This window comes from Megalops cyprinoides, chromosome 1, assembly GCF_013368585.1.
Source record: "Megalops cyprinoides isolate fMegCyp1 chromosome 1, fMegCyp1.pri, whole genome shotgun sequence".
Taxonomy (NCBI): Eukaryota; Metazoa; Chordata; class Actinopteri; order Elopiformes; family Megalopidae; genus Megalops; species Megalops cyprinoides.
In genome coordinates, this window is record NC_050583.1 from 25,442,505 (window position 1) to 25,463,176 (window position 20,672).

Here is a 20,672-nt window from a genome sequence, read left to right on the forward strand (position 1 = left end):
CACTGTGCATACTAATTCTACCAAACTAATCAGTCTACCAATATAATGAGCACTAAATAATCACCACTATTCTTCAGTCCCCCGTCTGATCATTCCCAAACTCATCAATGATCACAAAAAAGGAAAGTGATTATATGTGATAGATAAAGTGATTATATATATAAGCGAAGCGAATCTTATACTCTCAAGAGCATAGGCATCTTGCGTTTCTAGCATTAATAAAAGGAAAGGAAAGCTAATAGAAAAACGAAGTCTCAGTCAAGTTCAACGTCGTTGTCATCTGGGCCACACGTGCAGGTGTCATAGCTCTGCTGACCAAGCAGGTTACACCCTTAAAAAACAAACATATGCCCAAAATCAAAACAATAAAAGGTGTCACAATCTGAATGATCTGGGGTAACAATTCTCCCGCCCAAGATCCTAACCATGTCTCCCAGCTCCACTTCTGAGATGCTTTTAAGTGGGCCACTTGCTCGTAAATGTCTTGTACATATGTGGTGACATTAACAAACGCATCTGGTACATACGTGCAACATTCTTGTTTCAAAACTGCACATGTTCCGCCTTTATCTGCCAGAATAATGTCTAAGGCTATGCGGTTTTGCAACGTCATTTGACGCACTGAATGTAGCTCCTGATTTATCAGTGTCAATGCTCCTGCTGTATCATTAGCAATTTTGTCTAAGGCAAAAGCCATCTGCCTAATCTCATCTAATGCGACAGTAATACCATAAGTTGGAACTAATGAAGCAAAGAAACGTTGAGTTGGGGTAGCAACAGTTTCTGTGCTGTGGAACACGTCCCTCTTACCTCTATGCTTGATGTTAACCATACGCATAGCTGGTACTACATATGCCGTATAGCACGATCCTGACCATTCAGCAGGCAAATATGAATAAGCATGCTTCCCACAAACATACATTGTCCCATTTGGAGCGGCTTTGTCTTCAGCTCCTAAATTTGGCATTAAAACGAACAAGGATATTACAGCAAAATGTCCATGCCAATGCATCGCTTCCCATGGTCTTAAAGTAGAAAGACTATAGTTACATGAACTTCGTCCCAAAAACATACCCGTACCATTGTTTTCCCAACATAACATACCCTCAGGCGCATAACTCAATTTCACTCGCTCTGGGGGGCTTGATGGAATTGGTCGTGTATAGAAGGTCACGTTTCCCTCAAAGAAGGGGCTTTGTGTGTCATTATATGCTGTAGCATAGTCGGCTAATGTGAATGGAACTGATACGTATGGATATGTGTTAGAAGATGTTGGCAATAACCCACACACCCAACATGAATCTTGTCCCTTTGCCCTAGCATAGCTGTGTGCCATGGCTAGAAATGTGTTATCCCTGTGCGTATCATGATGACTGTCATAATGTGCTTGAACTTTCAAAAACAACACAAACACCACAACAAACCACATATTCATCATAGATGTTATCACACAGAATGTCAATATATCAGTTCATAGATGATCTTGAACGATGTTCCCAAAGATTCTGTCGTCGTCCCTCAGGCACTCTCGATGACAAACGAGGCGATGTCGCAGCTCAGGAGGAGGGTCACTCGATCCACAGGTTGATCCAGGCCAGCTCCTGTAACCTCTGACTGCCCAGGACTCAGAACCCTGAAAGATACACAAACACACAAACACACAGGAAAACGACCAACACATCATAGCCGTAATGACATTTTAAGCGTCCTAACTAACTGTCAATTCCAGTAATTCCACTACTTTCCCCCGTCTGGCCCTCCAGCAGGGTCGTAACACAATGAGAAGTATTAACATGAAACAGCATGAAACATGTCATTTCATGTTTTCTTCGTCTTTAGGTAACCCCTGGAACATACTGCCTCCAGTTCTACCCTCCGACTCTTCCCATAGCGCTGCTGTTGTACTCTCCCTATTCTTTTGGGGGCTCAGCTAATTTACAATGACTTGCATGAATCCATTTCTGCTTCCCCTGCACCTTGACTGCAGCGTCTGTCACCAATAACACCTGATAGGGTCCCTCCCATTTCGCTTCCAATGGTAACCTTTGGGGCTTGTGAACCATGACCCATTGACCAGGTACTAAAGAATGTCCCCCGTCAGGTGGCTGTTTCCACGCCTCCACCACCTGCTGGGCAGCTGTTCGAACTGCTTCAGTCAATTCAGTGCAATAAGAAATCAATTCCAATTCGTCAATTCATTGGCGCACATACGTAAGGTCCGTCGTTCCGTTGTTCAATTGCCGCTGCGAGGGGTTGCATGGAGGGGACTACTCGTGTCCCAGAAACAACTCCAAGAGTTCCCTCTGCTTCTCTTCACTCAGGTTCTTGAATTCCCGAACCAAGTTGTCTTCAGCATCCTTACGTTGTGGACCGTTGCCTTTTCGGTTTCCCGTGCGGCATTCTCTAGCCCAATGTCCGTACTTCCCACACTTCCTGCAGGCTCCTGTCTTGCCCTTCTGATTCTTCTGCTTCTGTGCAGCCACATTGCGGATCTTGCATTCAAGATCTGTTTCCACTCTTCTTGCTGCTGTCACCAGGTCTTCAAATGTTGTGCGGTTATCTTCCCATCCAGGCGTGCTCAACTTGACCGCCTTCCGCACTTCAGGTAACAGGCCTTGCATGAATGTTGCCTTCAGTGGGCCATTCGCATTCCCTCCGATGTTCCGTTCATTGAGGCCTTCCATTCCAGAATGTCTCAGGAACAGCTTGGAAAACCGGTCTGAGTAGTCATCAATTGCTTCTCCGGCTTTCTGGATGCAGGCAGCAATTTTTCCCCAATCTGTTGTTGCTCTTGTAGCTCGTTGGATCCACAGACGAATTGCTTCCCAGGCATTACCCAAATTCTGTCTATCATCTCCCAATGCTGTTTCAACTTCATGAGTCACTCTAGTGATTTCAGCAGTGTTAAGCACTGTACACAGTAACTGAAGGCCATCACTGGGATGCAGGCGATAGATGTGACGCAAACGCTCAATTGTTGTCCAAGTCTCCATCCCTGCCTTGCGTGGATGCTGCAGGCCTTTGGACCACTTATCAATTTCTTCTGGCTTGCATGCTTTGTGAGCGTAGATCATCTGATCCCCGTGCCTTTTCACCACTAGGGGCCTTAAGCGCCTTTCACTGTTGGGCTCAGAATCATCTGCAACAACCGTGCTTTCCTCGTCATCATCACTAGAGGCGCCCATTGCCATTGCTCTGAATGCATATCGTCTTTCAAACTGAACTGCTTCCTCCATTTCCGCATACGGGTAGACACTGTAGGGAGGAGCAGTGGGGCAGGCGTGAGCTCCCCTTTCAACTGTAGCTCCGCCCCTGCAGTAGGGCTCCTGCTCCTTCCCATTTTCTCTCAGTCTGCCTCTGAGCTCCGACAGCTCCTCTTCTAGCCTCTTGCATTTCACATTCTTTTCTCTTATCTCCTCAGCCAACGCCCTGACATTTTCTTTCTCGTGACTCAATTGCCTCTCAGACTCCGAAATTACTTGCTTTTCGTATCTTTTCCGCAATTGACCCAACACCACCAAAGTTAATGGCACTCTTTCTTTTTCAGGCACACGTTGCGACTTTCCCCAAGCTTTCTTAACATCATCAATTGGCCACACACCACCAGATTCAAGCTCAATCCCATACTTTTGCTCAATCTCTTTTTCAACTTGTTCCAATTTAAAAGTGGACCGCAAATACGCCGTACTCATTGCCACCATTGTCTCAAAATCAACATCGGGCGCAGCTCTCCCACCCTTCTCAGTAGTAGGAATCTGCTCCGTTTTGTCAGCACCAGGTTCAGAGTTTCCCTGAGCACCCGCCATTATCATTAATCTCAGGCTGTTGTCACACCAGTGCTAGTTCTCTCACTAGGAAAACTCAGATGTCTTTTACACACTACTCTCCTCCTCCCGGAGAGTTTCACTCCGTCGGTTGTTTGAATAGAGCTCTTTATCCAAACACCGTAAACCACAAGATATATACACACACACTCACTCGCTCACTGTCGACAGTACAAAAACACATAAAACAAATAAAACACATCAACGTCTAGACAGCTCTTCCGTTCCCTGACGGGCTTCTACAGATCTATTTCAAACTGTAGGAATATCGCGATCTTCCGTGACAAGGCACGTGCATCCACGAATTCAAGCGTACACATACAAATGCCAATTTTCCACCAGTGTACCCTTACTCGTAGGATATCCGCTATAGCGCTCTCCCAAAGGAGCTATGCATTTAACCGGTCACTACAGACTCTTTTTCTCTGCAGTCAAGGTGCACCACACACTTTGCAGTTTGCAAATTTTCTTTCACCCTCGTGTACACATCAAACATACAATGATTACAGCTCCCTCATTGTAGGCACGTATCTTCACAGTTCTTTGTCTAACTGTTAGCCTTTACTTATAGTGTTACATGTACTCTGTAAATGTCTCGGTTCTTTCTGGAACCCAGCAAGGTAAGGAAAGGGGCTCACCAATTGTTAGAGAAGATCAACAGATGTTGAAAGCGCGCAAGTGTCTTCTCTTCACTTTCTGGCAGGATCTCTCCTTTTCCTCGTGGATCCGGGTCACGGCACCAAGTTGTTGGCTCTTGGTGAATTGATGTTCTCGCAAGCTAACTAATAAACTGTTACACAAAGAACTTCAGTCTGGAGCGTGGTCGAAGATGAGGTAGAAACAGGTTTTATTGATGGTCTTCAATACAGCAAGACTTCATACATGAAGGTCGGCTTCAGGTACTACACGCACTAAGTCTCACTTAGAGTCTTAAGCCTTGCACACTCGTCCTCACGCTCAGTCTGTCTCTAGTGCGGCTAGGTAATTCTCGCACCCACACCTAGATATATGTACACGACTCTGGTCCGTGCCACGTTGTTGTTGCGTTGCTTCTGTACTAAACAAAGAACAAAGAACATCTTATACCATCCCTGAGCTGTCCAGAGTGGTTAATTATAACTGTCCTTGCATCGCCTAGAGTCTGGCGCCTAATTGGAAAAACATTGCTTCTGAAGGTATCTCTAGATTGATAAGGAGTACACTCTGACCCAACTCCTCTTTGTCACAGACACTGACAAGGGAGGCAGAGTGGGAGAAAGTTCAGCCGGGTAGAGAACCCCTATATCACCTAAGAACAAAACCTTTATTATAAAAGAAGCTTCTAGGAACTGAGGTACCTTGGTTGTGCTGATCATCCCAAATGGTTAAACATGTCATGACTAACCTAATACTAAACTACAGCTACATGAGTGATTTCTACAGCTATATGAGTGCTCGAAATCATAGGCCTCACCGTTGGGACGGCCTTGTGCCACGTACACACTTTCAGTGTGCCTTGTGTGCATGATTAGTTCAACATAGCAGCATCTCTTGGAAAGTAGGCCACAGGTCACAACTCCGTGAGCGGCCTAAAAACTACACAGTCACATTATACACTGTGCATACTAATTCTACCAAACTAATCAGTCTACCAATATAATGAGCACTAAATAATCACCACTATTCTTCAACGTATCTTGATAATAAACGCGACACACTCTCATTTCGGGGAAATGTCGCCACAAATGCTAATCTCCAACATGGTCTGCTGAAGTACCCACCAAATCACAATTCATGTAGTGGTAATATAGCTGTGGAAACCTGGGAAGCTCTTATGTGGGGTATGCGCATATAAATCTCCAATTTGAAATGCTATCTGACTGAACAACAGCAAACCACTTTGAGTGTTTCAAACCAATTAGCCACTGAAAGCACATAATAACTCCACCAGTTCGGGGGTTTATGGAACGCCACACCAACCAATAGTGGCTGCTTATTGCTGCTGATTTTGACTCATCATTTGTGTAGCTATATTTGTCCTTGAGGTTGGTCACTTTATGACAATTGCTGAAGGTTTCCTTCATTCTGTTCAACCACACAATACAGTCTCATCATAATACGTCACCTTTTACTATTGAAGTGCCTGTACTTTTTCTCTCAGTTCCCCTTGTTTTGTATTGCAGGACACTTCGTGTGTACAGAGGGAACAAGAGTTTTGGATTTACTCTGCGTGGCCATGCTCCTGTCTGGATTGACTCAGTCATTGCAGGTACAAAGCAATTAGTGCATTTGCACTGGAATGTTGTATTGTTTATTACTCTAAGTTTAGCTCACATTGTCTCAAGGACTGTCCTATTGTTTTCTGTATTCCAAATGTCAAGGTAACAGATCCTGCTTCTGGACGATAAACCAGCCATCTAATTACATAAGGATGCCTACATGTTTTGCTCCACAACATCGAAAGCTTTATATATTTACCAAGATGTTGGTTTGTCTTTATAGCCTAATTGGAAGCAAGTGTTGATCTCAGAAGCAGATATCAAGCACCATTTGCACACCTTTTATGCACAATTAAATAAGTGTGTTCCACTGTTTTGGCAGTGAGTATTTTTTTGAGCAATGTAACAATGGCTTAGGTACAAAAGGATGTTTTTAAGATGGGCATTTTAAGATTTTAAGTCAGACTGTAAATGTGAAAGAATTACATGTTAATGTATATGCAAGGCAGGCCCATTGATTTTCTTAAAGTATTTATTTTTGATCAATATTCTTTGTTTCCTGTAATGTCTTGCTATTTGTGTTTTCAAAAGCATATCTTTTCCCTTGCAACTGAGATACTGAAGGTTTCATGTTATAAAGAGAAACAGGGGTCTAGGGAAGTAGATGGCAGTGGTATATGCTGCTGTGTAGATCATTGGAGCAGGGTGGTGTGTGATAGTTTACAGAGGATTGGAGGGAGAGAGTGTGTGATGCCATGTGCATTCTAAGAGAGTGATGTGAGCTGATATAGTTTGTATATGGTTGGAGAGCAATATGGTGTGTTATACTGTATAGTGCTGGAGGGAGATAGTGTGTACAGCTGTGTACAGTGTTGATCAGAAGTGGCATGTCATATATGGTTGAAGAGTGATGTGTGATACTGTTTAGAGGATTGGAGGGGACCATGGTGTGTGACTCTGTAGTGTTCGAGAGACATAGCATGTAAGGCTGTGTAAATGGCTGGAGAAAGAGGCGTGAGGCTGCATTAAGTACCGGAGGGAGGTGGGGTGTGATACCATGTATCGCTGGAGAAGGAGGTGGTGTGAGTGTTGGTATGACGGCATTCGCCCACATCAGAACTGTCCTACGGCCAAGCTGGGCTGACTCAGCAGGCCTTGGGTGGGCAGATGGAAGTGTTGTAGGCATTCGACGCTTCATAGTCATTTCATCCAGCCTTCAAATGTCAAAGAGTGTATGGAAGTGAGTGAGACACAGAGACTGGCACGTCAAGGCTTCTCTCTTTTGTGTCTGCTGTGATAAACAAGTGCAATTTTGTTTTGTTCTACTGCTTTTAAAGAAGCCCACACGAAAAGGCAGTAGTTAGGCTGTCACTCAGCAGACTTGAGTCAGTCTGTTCACTTACTTTCTGTCTCTATTGTCTCTGCCCTTATCCAGGTAGCCCAGCTGAGAAGTCTGGCCTTAAACCAGGGGACCGCATTCTATTTCTCAATGGGCTGGACATGAGGTGTGCACGTGAAATGGTTCCATTGGTGTGCAGTCCCTTGATGTAGGCTGGATTCTTGTACCTATAAAGGATCATTTGCAGTACTGGATGTTCTTAGTGTAGTTTGTCATGGAGAAAGGCTAATCTCAAAGTACATCTGTAAAGCCTTTAAAATTGACTTTAATAAATAGGATAACGTGGAGGGTTTGAAAAAAGATATTTAATCCAGGCTTCTTTTTCAATTCAGCTCATATTTAGTTTGAGTCCTCATTTTTGTGTTTATTGTAATTCCAGGCATGTCCCATCAATAATAAATTGCATAGTGCATTCTTTTCAAGTATAGCAAAGTACTTTACCCTGCAGGGGAAGTGACTCACCTCAACCGTCATCGATATATAGCACCCACCTGCGTGATGCACAGGAGCCATTTTTCATAATGTTCACCACTCACCAACCAATGTGGAGGGTTGTTTAAGGTTTAATTAAAGGTAGAGGTGGACAAGTCAGTGTGAGGTTTCATAAATCTCTCTGCACTAACATCAAAAACCTAAACATTTCCAATGAACTAATTATTTATTTAAAAAATGTGTATTGAGTGCCTATGAAACCTAAGTAAGAGTGACCTCGCAAGATGAAAACATTAGACTAGGAGATTAAATAATATTGTAGTTGGAGGTACATGCTCAGAAAAAACAAGAACATGAGTAATGATTGAATCATCCAGAACATTCCCACTCTTGTGTTTTTTAACTCAATCAATACCATTTAGACCAGACCGAAATGTATCATGTACTTGTAGCCTGTTCTGGGGACGCTGATAAGGCCGATTATAAAGGCGTGTCTGTGTGCCTGTGCTTACCAGGAGCTGCTCCCATGAAAAGGTGGTGTCCATGCTGCAGGGCAGTGGTGCCATGCCCACCCTAGTGGTGGAGGAGGGACCTGTCACCTTCTCTTTGACTGAGCCTGAGCTGAGGGACACGCCCCCACGCTCACGCTCCCCGGTGCTCAGCTCGCTGCAGTGGGTGGCCGAGATCCTGCCCGCTAGCATCCGGGTCCACGGCCGCACCTTCAGCCAGCAGCTGGAGCACCTCCTCACCATCCAGGAGCGCTACACCATCTGCAAGGCCCTCGAGACCTTCTTCCAGCACAGGTACGGTAGGAAAACAAGAGCAGGGTGGCGTGATGTTGACAGATTATACCCCTTCATCAAAAGAAGACCATGTTGATCCAAGGCGAGACGTCAACGAGTTCAGGTAAACACCTCTCTGTTATCCCATGAGCAGGAACGTGGACACCCTGATTGTAGACGTGTTCCCCGTGCTGGACACTCCAGCCAAGCAGGTGATCTGGCAGTTCATCTACCAGCTGCTGACCTACGAGGAGCAAGAGCACTGCCAGCAGAAACTCTCTCGCTTCCTTGGGTACAAGACCGCAGGTGTGCACATGGAGCCATGTGTTTAATGCTTTTGCTTTGTATCTGTCTTTGACTGTGTGAAGATTTTAACCACGCAGTGTCTCCTGGCAGCAGGGGCGGAGCCTGAGCCTGGCCCGGAGACCCACCGGCGCAGCAGCTCTATGCGAGTGACAGGGACTACCTACAGGGGCAGCATGCGTGAGAGGAGCTCTGATGACTGCATCATAGGCACTCACCTGGGCATGGGTACTCACTGCCACGACTGTCTGCACCTGCGCAGTGAACACTCACACAATAGTCCTCCCTCTCCTCACTGTGATTAGCAATTATTCTGTTCCTGCCTTTGACTGATTTTCAGCCAGTAAATAACAAATGAAAAATAAAGTAAAACCCAGCCTAAAATGGAACAGAAAACAGCCTATTATTAAGATACTGCCTTGGTCCTTATTTTTCCACACAATAGACTAAGGATTCTATCATAGACTATTTGTATGTGCTTATGTTTGGAGAGTTATGTTTCACTCAATTGTATGTTTTGAAATGTTTACAGTATACATAGAAAAACATACAAGAGTATCTGCCAAATGAATGTAATGTAATGTACATATACACTGGTGGTAAAAAGTGATATGCACATCAAATGTTTCTCCAGATAGATCAGGGCACTGAGTTCACTTAATTTCCCCCTCATCCTATACAAGTTTACAGAAGGTATGTGAGATTCCACTGGTAGTTTAGTTTATAGTTATGAGCTGTTCAGGACTGTCTGTACCTGTTCTAACACTACCACTTCCAGCAGCAAACCGGCTTCCTCAGGAGGTCTCCCATCAAAGCACTAACCATGGCCTACCATGCTTAGCTTCAGACATCGATTAGTATGGCTGCTGCTGATTAGTGTGGTCACTGGAAATCCAGGGCAGGTGGTGTGGCTCCTAGTCGGGCTGCCTTATACTCGCAGAAGGAATTGTTTGCGTTGTCTATGTTGCATACAGGTAGCAATGCCCTTTCGGTTTCTTACCCTTTTGCACAGCAGATTGCAGGTGATTTCCTGCAGCATCTGATGCAGATTTCACTATCCAATGTGCTCCAGCCCTGCCACTGACATTGTTATATGTTCTGCCTGATCACGGTATATTCGCCACTGCAGCCTGTTAGTTTGTAATACTTCAGAGAAATAGCATTTAGTCATAAGGAAAACAGTAATTTTCTACCCCACAAGCCCCTGTCCCACATGAAGGGGTTTTTGTATTATGGTCAGTTTTTATGCAATATACCCTGAAGTGTCTAATGGTTTTGTTGGATTCTGTATACTAAAAAATAATTTTCACATAATGAAAATGGATGTTTTAATGGTCCTCCAGCATCCTTCTCAAAGTAAATTAATTTACTATTATTATTATTATTATTAATTTGTTTTCCACACAAATTCAATAAGTCAATTATAATTTTTTTTCTTGCATTTCACATTAATGCAAGATAACAAAACAAAAGAACATGGAGGATTTTTGATGCAAACTAATGTCATGCCTAATGGAGATGGAAAACGTGTCTTGTTGCAATAACACGGAAACACATGCAAAACACGTGCAATTCAGCAGTGCACGAAAAAGGAAAGCAGGGATAAGACTGAATGCATGGTGTTGCATGGCGTGAATTCCTTTCATAACCAACAGGCTTCAGCTGGCTTCTGTTGCGTCTTTGTACTGTAATGTTTAGCTTGCTTGTGAGAGGGACTGGACAGTGTCCTGGACAGAACCCTTTTCTGTGTCTCAGGGTCTCATGTTGACTCTGTGGAGTTGGGGGTGATGCTGACTCCAGGAGAGAGGCAATCCGGAGATGGGACGTCCCTCCCAGAGACCCCAAACGTAAAAAATGTGGGTACATCCAGCAGTACGCAAAGCACTATGGCAGATTTAATCAGGTCTCTTTCAATGATCTAATCATGCCCCAACCCATAGCTGTCAGCGGTGTATGGAGAGCTGGAGGGTGTGTACACAGGAAAGAGTGTGAAGTCCCTGCAGAGTTGCTCCTCGCCTGCTCCAGACAGCCTGGCTGATTCAGAGGCCCATGCTCACTCCCCCTCTCCCTCCATGCACACCAATGCAGGTACACTGAGCTTTCCTCACTCAATATTCCTGTTTGACAGCAGGGATTGTTTTCTAATTTACTTTATTGCCAGGATGAAGTAACAATAAAAAGTAAGGATCAGACAGTTAATATGATTGCATAACATGAGCCTGTCTCCATTAAAAAACCCATAACGCTAACATTAGCATTGCTTTTTGTCTGCTTATAATGTCAAATTGGTAATAGGTATACTACTGCGAAGATGACAAGTGCCATGCTTTATGTCATGTGTCACATTGTGAAAAACAGCTGCTTAGATGGGATAAATAGTAGTTTAAGAGTTGGACCTGACCGAGTTTGTGCTCATCTGTGTGGCAGTTGTGTGTGTTTAATGATTTTTTTCTGCTCAACAGGTAACTTCGGCCTCTCTCTGTCTTGGAAAGATCCCTTGCCCAGCCCCCAAATTCCATACTACCCTCAGGCTATTCCCTCCCCAGGAAGTGCTGAGTCTAACCCTTACGTCAGCCTGGACAGCCCCCCACCGTCCCCCCAACTTTTGGAGTACCCGCCAAGCCCCCTGTCCCGCCGCAAGAAGCTCTTCACCTTCTCGCGGCCCCCTCGTAGCCGAGACACTGACAAGTTCCTGGATGCTCTGAGTGAGCAGCTGGGCCACCGTGTCACCATCGTCGATGACTTCCTGTCCCAAGAAAATGATTATGAAGAGGTAAGTGTCTCATGTAATAAGGAAACATTGAGGGGTTGTTACATGGGTGGGGCAGAAACATCTGGCTGGGGCAATAAAGAGGTCTTTACATGTAAAGTGGCTCAAACCTGTAGATTTGTGCTTGGTTAATGGTGGTTCTCTTGCCTCTACCTGGCAGAAAGACAAAGTGAAAGGCTAGTCAAATAGAATGAAGATGAGCTGACGATAATGAGACTTGGCAGTCAAATGTGTGTGTCCTGACTGACTGTGCCCTGCACTGCAGATGAGCTTCCAGGATGAGCAGGAGACAGCCTTCCTGCCCCATGAGCTGAGCAGTGCCAGCAGCGAGTACCACAGCAGCAGTGAAGATGCCAGCTCCATGTCCTACTCCTCCAGTTCAGACCACATCCCCCCACCCCCACAGAGTCCCCCGCCGCCCCCACCCATCCAATTCAATGACCCGCCTCTGCCCCTCAGCCTCACCCCTGAGCAGTCCCCTAGAATGCACCTTCCCTACCAGAGGCACCCCCTGGCCCCGCCACCACCTCCCCCCCGCGCCACCCTACCACTCCGCCACTCCTCACACAAGGTGCTGCCCACCAGAGAGGAGCTCCAGAGCCACCAGTCCCTCCCGACTCACCCGTCTCCCCAGGCTACTCGCCCAGAATATGCTCTCCACCAAATGAGCCCCATCCAGCCTCACCCCTCTCCTCAGGCCACACACCCCAACCAGCACTTCCGCCAGCTCCAACAAGCTCATCAGGTATACCAAATCCAGACAGCGCCACCCACTCACGGATCACAGAAACACTCCTCTCACCACTCTCTGAAGGCCCACCCATCCCACCCATCCCACGAGGGGCCCCACTTGCCGGCTGCCCCGTCACACCTTCCTAGCGTGGTCCACCAAGTACCCCCACCGCCCCCTCCTCCTCCACCCCCGCCCCCCTGCATCCCGCCTCCCTTACCGCGCCCCTCCCACCACTCTGACTCCAACCACATGAGCGTGAAACGTCTGCGCTGGGAGCAGGTGGAGAACTCGGAGGGTACTATTTGGGGGCAGGTAAGTGCCCTCATCTCGCAAAGACTGAGCTGTTATTAAACTGTAATGCAGTTCTCATGAATTCAATGTTTATTTTCCAAAGTAATAAGCAGGTGGCTTAAGATGTTAGAATATATGAAGCTGAGAACTGGTGATCAAAAACTGTTGTTTGTGTCACAGCTGGGAGAGGATTCTGATTATGACAAGCTGAGCGACATGGTGAAGTACTTGGACTTAGAGCTGCATTTTGGGACACAGAGGAGTACCAGTAAGTCTGGCATTATGTATAGGCATATCTGTTCTCATCTCCATGGTATCTGGCCATTACTTGGTAGGGTGCATTTCACTGCATTAAACTGTTGTTATCTGAAAATCAAATGAATTCTTCTTTGTTCTAAAGTCAGTCATTTCATGCAGATCCACTCATAACTTGTTTCAATTATCCCGTTCACAGAGACAGACTGGTTTGATCACATAGACTGCTCCACCTACTGGTGGCAGAGGTAATGAGAGAGTAAGAGAGCCCCTGCTGTTCAACAGGTTTAATACACATTGGACTCTTTTTGTTGACATATTTAATAATCCCCTGTTTTGTATAAAACTGAGAAATTTAGATGTAGCAGCCTAATGGCAACATCAGACTCTGTTGTTTTGACCAGCATTTGTGTTTATTTTGCAGCATTTCACATTTATTTGTTTTCTTAAATATCAGCATCTGTGATATTTGGCTTAACTCATGATGCGCATTTCAAAATCTCATGAAGTGACAAATGAATTCAATTTATAGTTAGGTTCAGTTCAGAAAGGTTCATAGGTTCAGGAAAAGAATATTAGTGTTGACAGATCTGTTCCTGAGTGACTCAGCTGGTAAGGGCACTTGTTGTGAGCACAGGCTGAGTCCTATAGCCAAGATATTTATATTGAGTGGCTGATACCTCTTCTGGACATAAATATTAACCTCTCAATAATCCATTTCATAGATTATTAAACTGCCATCCCATTGAATCCAGTTTCCTTGTCGCATCATTGAGCTATCTTTGTCATCGGTTGTCTGACCTGCTTTGTTTTGTGTTTGCCCTTTTTCAGCTCAGCGTGGGCACTGTCTCCCTGGAGACCTTTGAATTCCTCAATTCAAGGCCTCTGTGTCATACCATCCATTCTCCACTAATTGGCACCTCACTTTCACTTTTTCATTACCATTCATAGTGTTTTCCACAGCTGGTGCCAGGAGAGCGTGTCCTTACACTTTGATTAAATATGTCAGTCTCTTTTCCAGAGCCCACCTTTCTGCCCGAGAATTTTAAAAAGAAAGATGTGATCGAGATTCTCTCACACAAGAAGGCCTACAATGCCTGTAAGTATGACTGCGACTCCATCCAGGAAAGAGCTCGTCACAATGTGACAGGCGACTGTGAGGCCTGGTTGCTTACAGGTGACCCTGCTCATCACTATGGGATGTTGTATTTGTAGTGTTGGCTTGGCTGTAGTATCAGCAACACTGGTAATCCAAGTCATAGTTTTTCATTTTTTGGATGTTAGCACACTCAGTTGCAGATGCCTTTTTTTACTCTTAAGAATTTGTCCCAGATTTTAATTTCAGTTAACTGAATGAATATACTCCAGAGGACTGCAACATACTTTCCAATGATCCTCCCTCCTTGCCCATCTGCCTGAGTCTCTGTTGAAGAGTGCTTAAAACGGCAAAGAATCCTAACAGCTTATTTCGGTCCCACATTATGAAGTCCTTTTTCGAAAGTCCTTGAGGTGTTCTTGATGTGCTGTGCAAGTGGGCTGTGTGCACAATGTAAGTGCCCCTGCAAGCCTGTCTGTGCGCTTACCCCACCCTGCTGCTTCCACACAGCCATCCTCATTGCGCACCTGAAGCTGTCCCCTGTAGAGCTGAGGGAGGTGCTGATGACAATGACCACTGAACGGCTGGAGCCCTCCCACATCAAGCAGCTGCTGCTGTATGCTCCCGACGACGAGGAGGTCAAGCAGTTCGAGCGGTACAGCCAGCATCCTTCCAAGCTCAGTGAGCCAGACCAGTTCGCCCTCCAGGTACTGCGTCACTGGGAGATCACAAACAGAGCACAGCTCACCCCCGTCACTCAAAACTTTCTTTGACAGCCGGCTTGGGTTCTGGTCTGGCTTTATTAGTTATTTATAAATGTACGTGCGTTTGGTGTGGGTGTGTGTCTACAGATGCTGTCAGTGCCTGAGTATAAGACACGTCTCCGGAGCCTATACTTCAAGATTACACTGCAGGAGAAGACGGAGGAAATGAGAGTCGGCTATGAGTGCATCTACAAGGCTTCCCTAGAGCTAAAGAACAGTAAAAAATTGGCAAAGATCCTAGAGGTACAGGATTCTCTGTCTAACAATAACTTATAGGCCCCAGATTTAGAGAAAATGAAAATGCACCACAGTTTCTGCTTGCTCACTTTATAATTACAATGCTTAAAAAACTATGATGCCACAGTCACTACTTTATATTTGATACATACTTAACAAATCATAGATATGTATTTTATCAGTGCTTATTTCATTAGCATAATTAGTGGAGTGTTGTAGCAAATACATTATATGGAGTATATAAGTACGCACAGCATCATTCTGATCAGCAGAAAACGGATGCTAAAAATTCACCAACATGTGAATACAAAGTATATTGTGTTATGACCAGTAACAACATGTTCCAAACAATGTGCATTGCCAAATTAACATTTTAAAGGCATAAAAATGGTTTTGGCAGTTCACACTGATAAGTTTTACTGTAATGAAGCCTGACCTCTGTCCATGGTGGAGTATGACTGCATAATTTTACAACAGTAATGTATATTGGCATATCCAAAATAGGCCAAAAACTCACTGTAGCACCTCTTTACAAGAACAGGTGTGTGTTTAATACCATTCCAATCACCCTTTTCTTCATGCATTTTCAGACAGGTAACAACAGGATTTTTGTGAAATGTACACTGTAGGTCATCATCAGACAATAAAAAACAGCTATGTTTAACTTAATTGATGTGAATCATCGACAAATTTTTCACACTATGTAGATTTTAGATTCTGAATTGCAAATGGTAGTTGTCCTGGGCAACATCTCTATTATCTCTACCCTTCCACTGCCTGTTTCTGTCCACAGTTTGTGTTGGCGATGGGGAATTACCTGAACAATGGTCAGCCCAAGACCAGTAAACCCATGGGATTTAAAATTAACTTTCTCACAGAGGTAATGAATTTTAGTGCAAATGTACTCATTTTTAATGTGAAAACAAGTATCCAGTCTATTCTAACATTTTCTACAGTATGTCATGTGAAAACCAATCATCGTGAAACACTATTATTGTTTTATAAGAGAGGACTAAATCCTAGTGAAAATTAGCCTGTGCTGGGAAGTACTGCATGTGCCCCATACTGTTATAAATTGGATACTCATATAAAATGGATAGAGCAGGTTGTGCATACCATATGTCATTTGACTGCTGGATGAGGACCCCATATTAATTTCTTTTTCATTACGGTTTCACCGTCTTGTAGCTTAGCACTACAAAAACAGTGGACGGGAAGTCAACATTCCTACACATTCTTGCCAAATCATTAGGCCAACATTTTCCGGACCTTCTGGATTTTGCCAGGGACCTTAAAACCGTACTGCTTGCTGCCAAAGGTAAATACATACCTGACATCTGCTGCCAACTGCAGTTTTCTCCTGTTCTCCTGTTGGTTAAATCCCAGAATGTCCTAGTGTAATGATAAATATTACTGGTAAGTTACACTATGTTAATTGATTGTGTAGTACCTAATTTACCCAGTTTCTCCACACAGTTGTAGCATTTTATCTCCAAACTGTTTTCTTTATAAATCATTTCAAGAGGTAAGTCACACATAACAGTTAGTTTGCTCTGTAAGGAAGACCTGGTCAAGTTAGTATTAAAAAAATAAAACAGATTAGTCACAGTCATGGGTTTGAGAAGCAACAACAAACAAGCAAGATTCATTCAGCAGACGTGCAGTACATGACAGAGAAGTAAGGTGCACAATCACCAAGGACACCACATCACTAGGGTATTCATAAAATATGCTTCCTTTCAATTTTGGTTTGATGCAGTACCCAAATTACATCTGATCTTGTATCTTATTCTGTGAAGAGGGAGCATAGCAATCTGCAGCATTTTTACCAAGCTCATACTGTAGTGAGTTTTGGGATAGAAACTCTTAAGCTTGTATATGGTACTGTGTGTCAAAGAAAGCATGTGATGTTTACAGTGTTTTTCCAGCATGAGCTTCCATTGTAAGCACCCAGGCCAACTAGATGAATTCCAGTAATCCACTAATTATACTAGTTTACATTTTTAAGAAAGCAGCAAGGCCTTAATGGTCATTGATATAATTTTAAATGTCATAAGTATATTTCAATGTTGCCCATATATTTTCTAATACAGTTACACCACTCTTTCCTTCTCTGTGCAGTGAATCAAAGAACCATCACATCTGACCTTAATGACCTTCACTCAACCATTCAGGATATCAGAACTGCCTGCCAGAACATGCCTGCCATTGCTGAAGATCGCTTTGCAGTTGTAATGAGTGTATCCTTTACAAATATGTATAAGTTATGCAAAACATGACGTTCCTAATTTTCCTCTATGTGACAGTACAGATGATCAACAGTGCATAAAGTTATAGTAATATTTCATATAATATTAATATAAGAGATGTTTTTGTTTTCTTTGGTAAATATCCCAAGTATGGCCAAAATGGGATCGTTTTCCTGCCAATATCTCAAGGAAGAGGTCCTCCTGCAGTAAAAAAGCTTTACCTCTTGGGGTCACACACATTAAACAGAACCTGTTCCTTTCATGTTAAACTAAACCCAGGGATATGTGCTGTTGTTGGCAGCCATTGTTGTGCTCTGGATCTTGACCACGATTGACCCCTTAACCATGGTGCACTAGAGCTTCCTAGAGAACACTCACCCTGCAGTGCAGTCGCTGGAGTCCCTACAGCAGCGGGCCATGGATGAGTTCACCAAGGTCGCGTCCTTCTTCGGAGAAGACAGCAAGGCCACCACCACAGAAGCCTTCTTTGGCATCTTTGCTGAATTCATCTCCAAGTTTGAGGTGAGCCAACATCCATCCTGATACTGGTCTTGACCCAAAGATGGACCAATTATAATATGAAATCATGTTCAGATGACTTGCATCTGCAAGTCTGCATCTTAGAAACTGAGATTGTTCCAGTTTGAAAATTTAGCTAAATGTTTGATGAACATGGTACAGTTCTGTGGTTATTTGTGTAATCACATGAAAGAGAGATGAACATTTTTATGCCAGGGACATATTGTATTAACAGTTCATTAACCAATGTGCTGATTCTAGAAACTACATGTAATGCATTATGTCTAGTGTACCACTCACTATGGATACTATGCAGTATGCAGGACATAAACAAAATAATGTCCCATGAATCTGTTTAGATATTTGATGTATATTACATTATTGGCATTAAGCAGATGCTCTTACCCAGAGCAACTTACATCAGTTACAATGTTATCCATTTATACAGCTGGACATTTACTGAGGCAAATGTGGGTTAAGTACCTTGCCCCAGGGTACAACAGCAGTGCCATCAAACAGGCAACCTTTTGGTCACAAGTCTTGCTCCTTAACCACTACGCTACACTGCCACCCCGATGTAGCACTGATGTAGCAGTTTTACAGTAACTCGTTGTTTTACAGAGGGCGTTGAATGAGACCCAGGCAATAGAGAACTCCCGGAGCCCAAGAATGGCCTCTCCTCTCGCCTGGTGAGGACAGGCAACTCTCCCTTTCTTTACATCCTCCACCGTGCCAAGAGGACACACAGGGGCTGTGCCAGCTAGGAAACGGCTCACGCTGAAGCACAGAAATTAACATCAACAGAGAAAAGTAAAAGAATAATATAGTAATAATAGGAATACACCTACTGCAAATATAAAATGATGTTCAGATGTATAATTTTTATATTTAAGGTGCAAGGTAAGTCAGGTAGATGGAAATGTAAATAATCAACTGTTATACTTTTAATATTGACAAACAGACAACCCTTTAAGTGTCTGACAATGCAACCAGTCTCTGATATAAAAGAAAAAAAGAAAGAAAAGGTGCACAGTATACTGTGTACCGATTGGTCATTACGTCTTGTTTTAATAAAAAAGAATAACCATAAATTATTCCAATGTGGACCTCACTCTTCTTTAGTTTCTAGAGATGAAAATCAGCAAAATGTATACCCCAGTTAATACGTTAGTCAATAATAACGCAATGTAATTGGAAATATAGAGGAGCTGTAATACCTAAGGTGCATACACACAGACACACAAAAAAGTATCTGGTATACACTACATAGAGTGCTTCTTCCCATTTTATTTTGACCTAACCAATTGAAGTTAATTCGGTCAGTAGTTAAAAACAAGCATTATGCAATAGGTTAAACTGTTTAAATCATCATAAAAGCACTTCACAAGATAAACAAGACTTATCATTTGTTTTGGGAGGGGGGAGGAAATAAATAATTTAAACTCCAGATTTGCAGTCAATGTATTATCCCTCTCAGCTAATTGCAAAGATGATCACATCAGGCACCTGATTTTGTAGAAAAGTGGTTTTTCCCCTTTTCCCCGCTTTGGACGTTAATGCTGGTCTGAGAAGGGATAAAGACATTATCTTGGTTGTATAATTTGTGTGATTAAAATGCAGCTACAGCTCACATAAGCAGTGAAAAAGTATTTGGTCTACTCTTACTATGTATGACGTTACAGTAAAGGTACACTTTAGGAAAAAAAAACACTGCATTTTTTTTGTAAAAACCCACACACAGTATACATGTGGTATGCTTTTTGTTTTATAGTAGTTGCTTTATTGAAATTTCCATTTGAGGTCCATTTTGTACTCATTTCCCTGATATTATATCTTTTCACCTTGCTTGCATGGTGTTGAACAGTAGCTTGCATTAAGAAGTCGAGGGACTTGTCATAAACCCAGGCTCCTCACAGTGGTTCAGGTTCTTATTCCTATTGTACCATGGCTTGTGATTTACATTGCAGTCACATTCTAAAAATACTTCACCAGTATGTCAATATTTAAAAGTCAGTGATTGCAACATTAATATTTAAACAAGAATTATGTAATACAGAAATGTACAAAGAAAATGTTTTGTGTTTATATGACACTCTTTCTTGTGACCAATATTTTTTTATGTGGAAAATGATTGTGATTAAAGGGTGCAAAAGGACTCAGTGAAGACATTTATTTTCGATGACATTTAAGTTTTATAAATATATTCATCTGAGGTTTACATATAAAGAACAAATTCCAAGGCTTATATATTGGTATTTGGGGTCTTATTATTTTATCATGATATCTCTTGCCCCTTGGTGATTCTCAGTACTCCATTATCCTGATGAACCTTTCCAGTTTATTTTCATTTTCAGATGGCCCTCCTAATGTGTATTGAACTGTTAGTCCAAATTTTGATTTAGTCCCCAGCTGTTGATATTTATGTATGCATGTTTATGTAATGTAATATCCAGTCACGTTCTGTAATTTTATGTGTAGCCTACCATAAGTAGCACAAAGGGGGGGGGGGGGGGTTACCCTTTACCCTTTACCCTTTACCCTTTACCCACTGGCACAATGACATTGTTATCATGTTCATAAGAGGTCCATACTGCTTAATAAGACCAACATGGCCACTGAGCACCAATCCAATACCTCCAGCCAAAGGTGTTGTGTGTTACACTGGCCATTTACTGGCAACATTACTAGCTACAGAACCTAGCTCTGAAATCAAACTCAACAGAATACTGTCCATATAGCTCTGATTATGGTTAGTGGGAGTGGCATTTGGATCCCTTGTACTGACAAGATCACAACCTATTTCTAAATGTTCCTGTATTA

General features: G+C 43.2%; 1 protein-coding gene across 1 annotated transcript in view; it reads left to right on the top strand.

The window, feature by feature from the left end:
• Window positions 1-19,352, top strand: part of grid2ipb (glutamate receptor, ionotropic, delta 2 (Grid2) interacting protein, b) — a 40,776-nt gene extending 21,424 nt beyond the window's left edge. The window contains exons 6-23 of the mRNA XM_036551708.1: window positions 5,987-6,072; window positions 7,458-7,527; window positions 8,369-8,656; window positions 8,790-8,941; window positions 9,032-9,166; window positions 10,694-10,794; window positions 10,879-11,026; window positions 11,401-11,711; window positions 11,974-12,753; window positions 12,913-13,000; window positions 13,997-14,086; window positions 14,594-14,790; window positions 14,935-15,090; window positions 15,878-15,964; window positions 16,273-16,402; window positions 17,206-17,324; window positions 17,691-17,855; window positions 18,474-19,352. Coding sequence (XP_036407601.1) covers window positions 5,987-6,072; window positions 7,458-7,527; window positions 8,369-8,656; window positions 8,790-8,941; window positions 9,032-9,166; window positions 10,694-10,794; window positions 10,879-11,026; window positions 11,401-11,711; window positions 11,974-12,753; window positions 12,913-13,000; window positions 13,997-14,086; window positions 14,594-14,790; window positions 14,935-15,090; window positions 15,878-15,964; window positions 16,273-16,402; window positions 17,206-17,324; window positions 17,691-17,855; window positions 18,474-18,545 — 3,175 coding nt within the window. The 3' untranslated portion in view covers window positions 18,546-19,352. The remainder of the gene's footprint in view (window positions 1-5,986; window positions 6,073-7,457; window positions 7,528-8,368; window positions 8,657-8,789; window positions 8,942-9,031; window positions 9,167-10,693; window positions 10,795-10,878; window positions 11,027-11,400; window positions 11,712-11,973; window positions 12,754-12,912; window positions 13,001-13,996; window positions 14,087-14,593; window positions 14,791-14,934; window positions 15,091-15,877; window positions 15,965-16,272; window positions 16,403-17,205; window positions 17,325-17,690; window positions 17,856-18,473) is intronic.
• The last annotated feature ends 1,320 nt before the right edge of the window (window positions 19,353-20,672 follow it).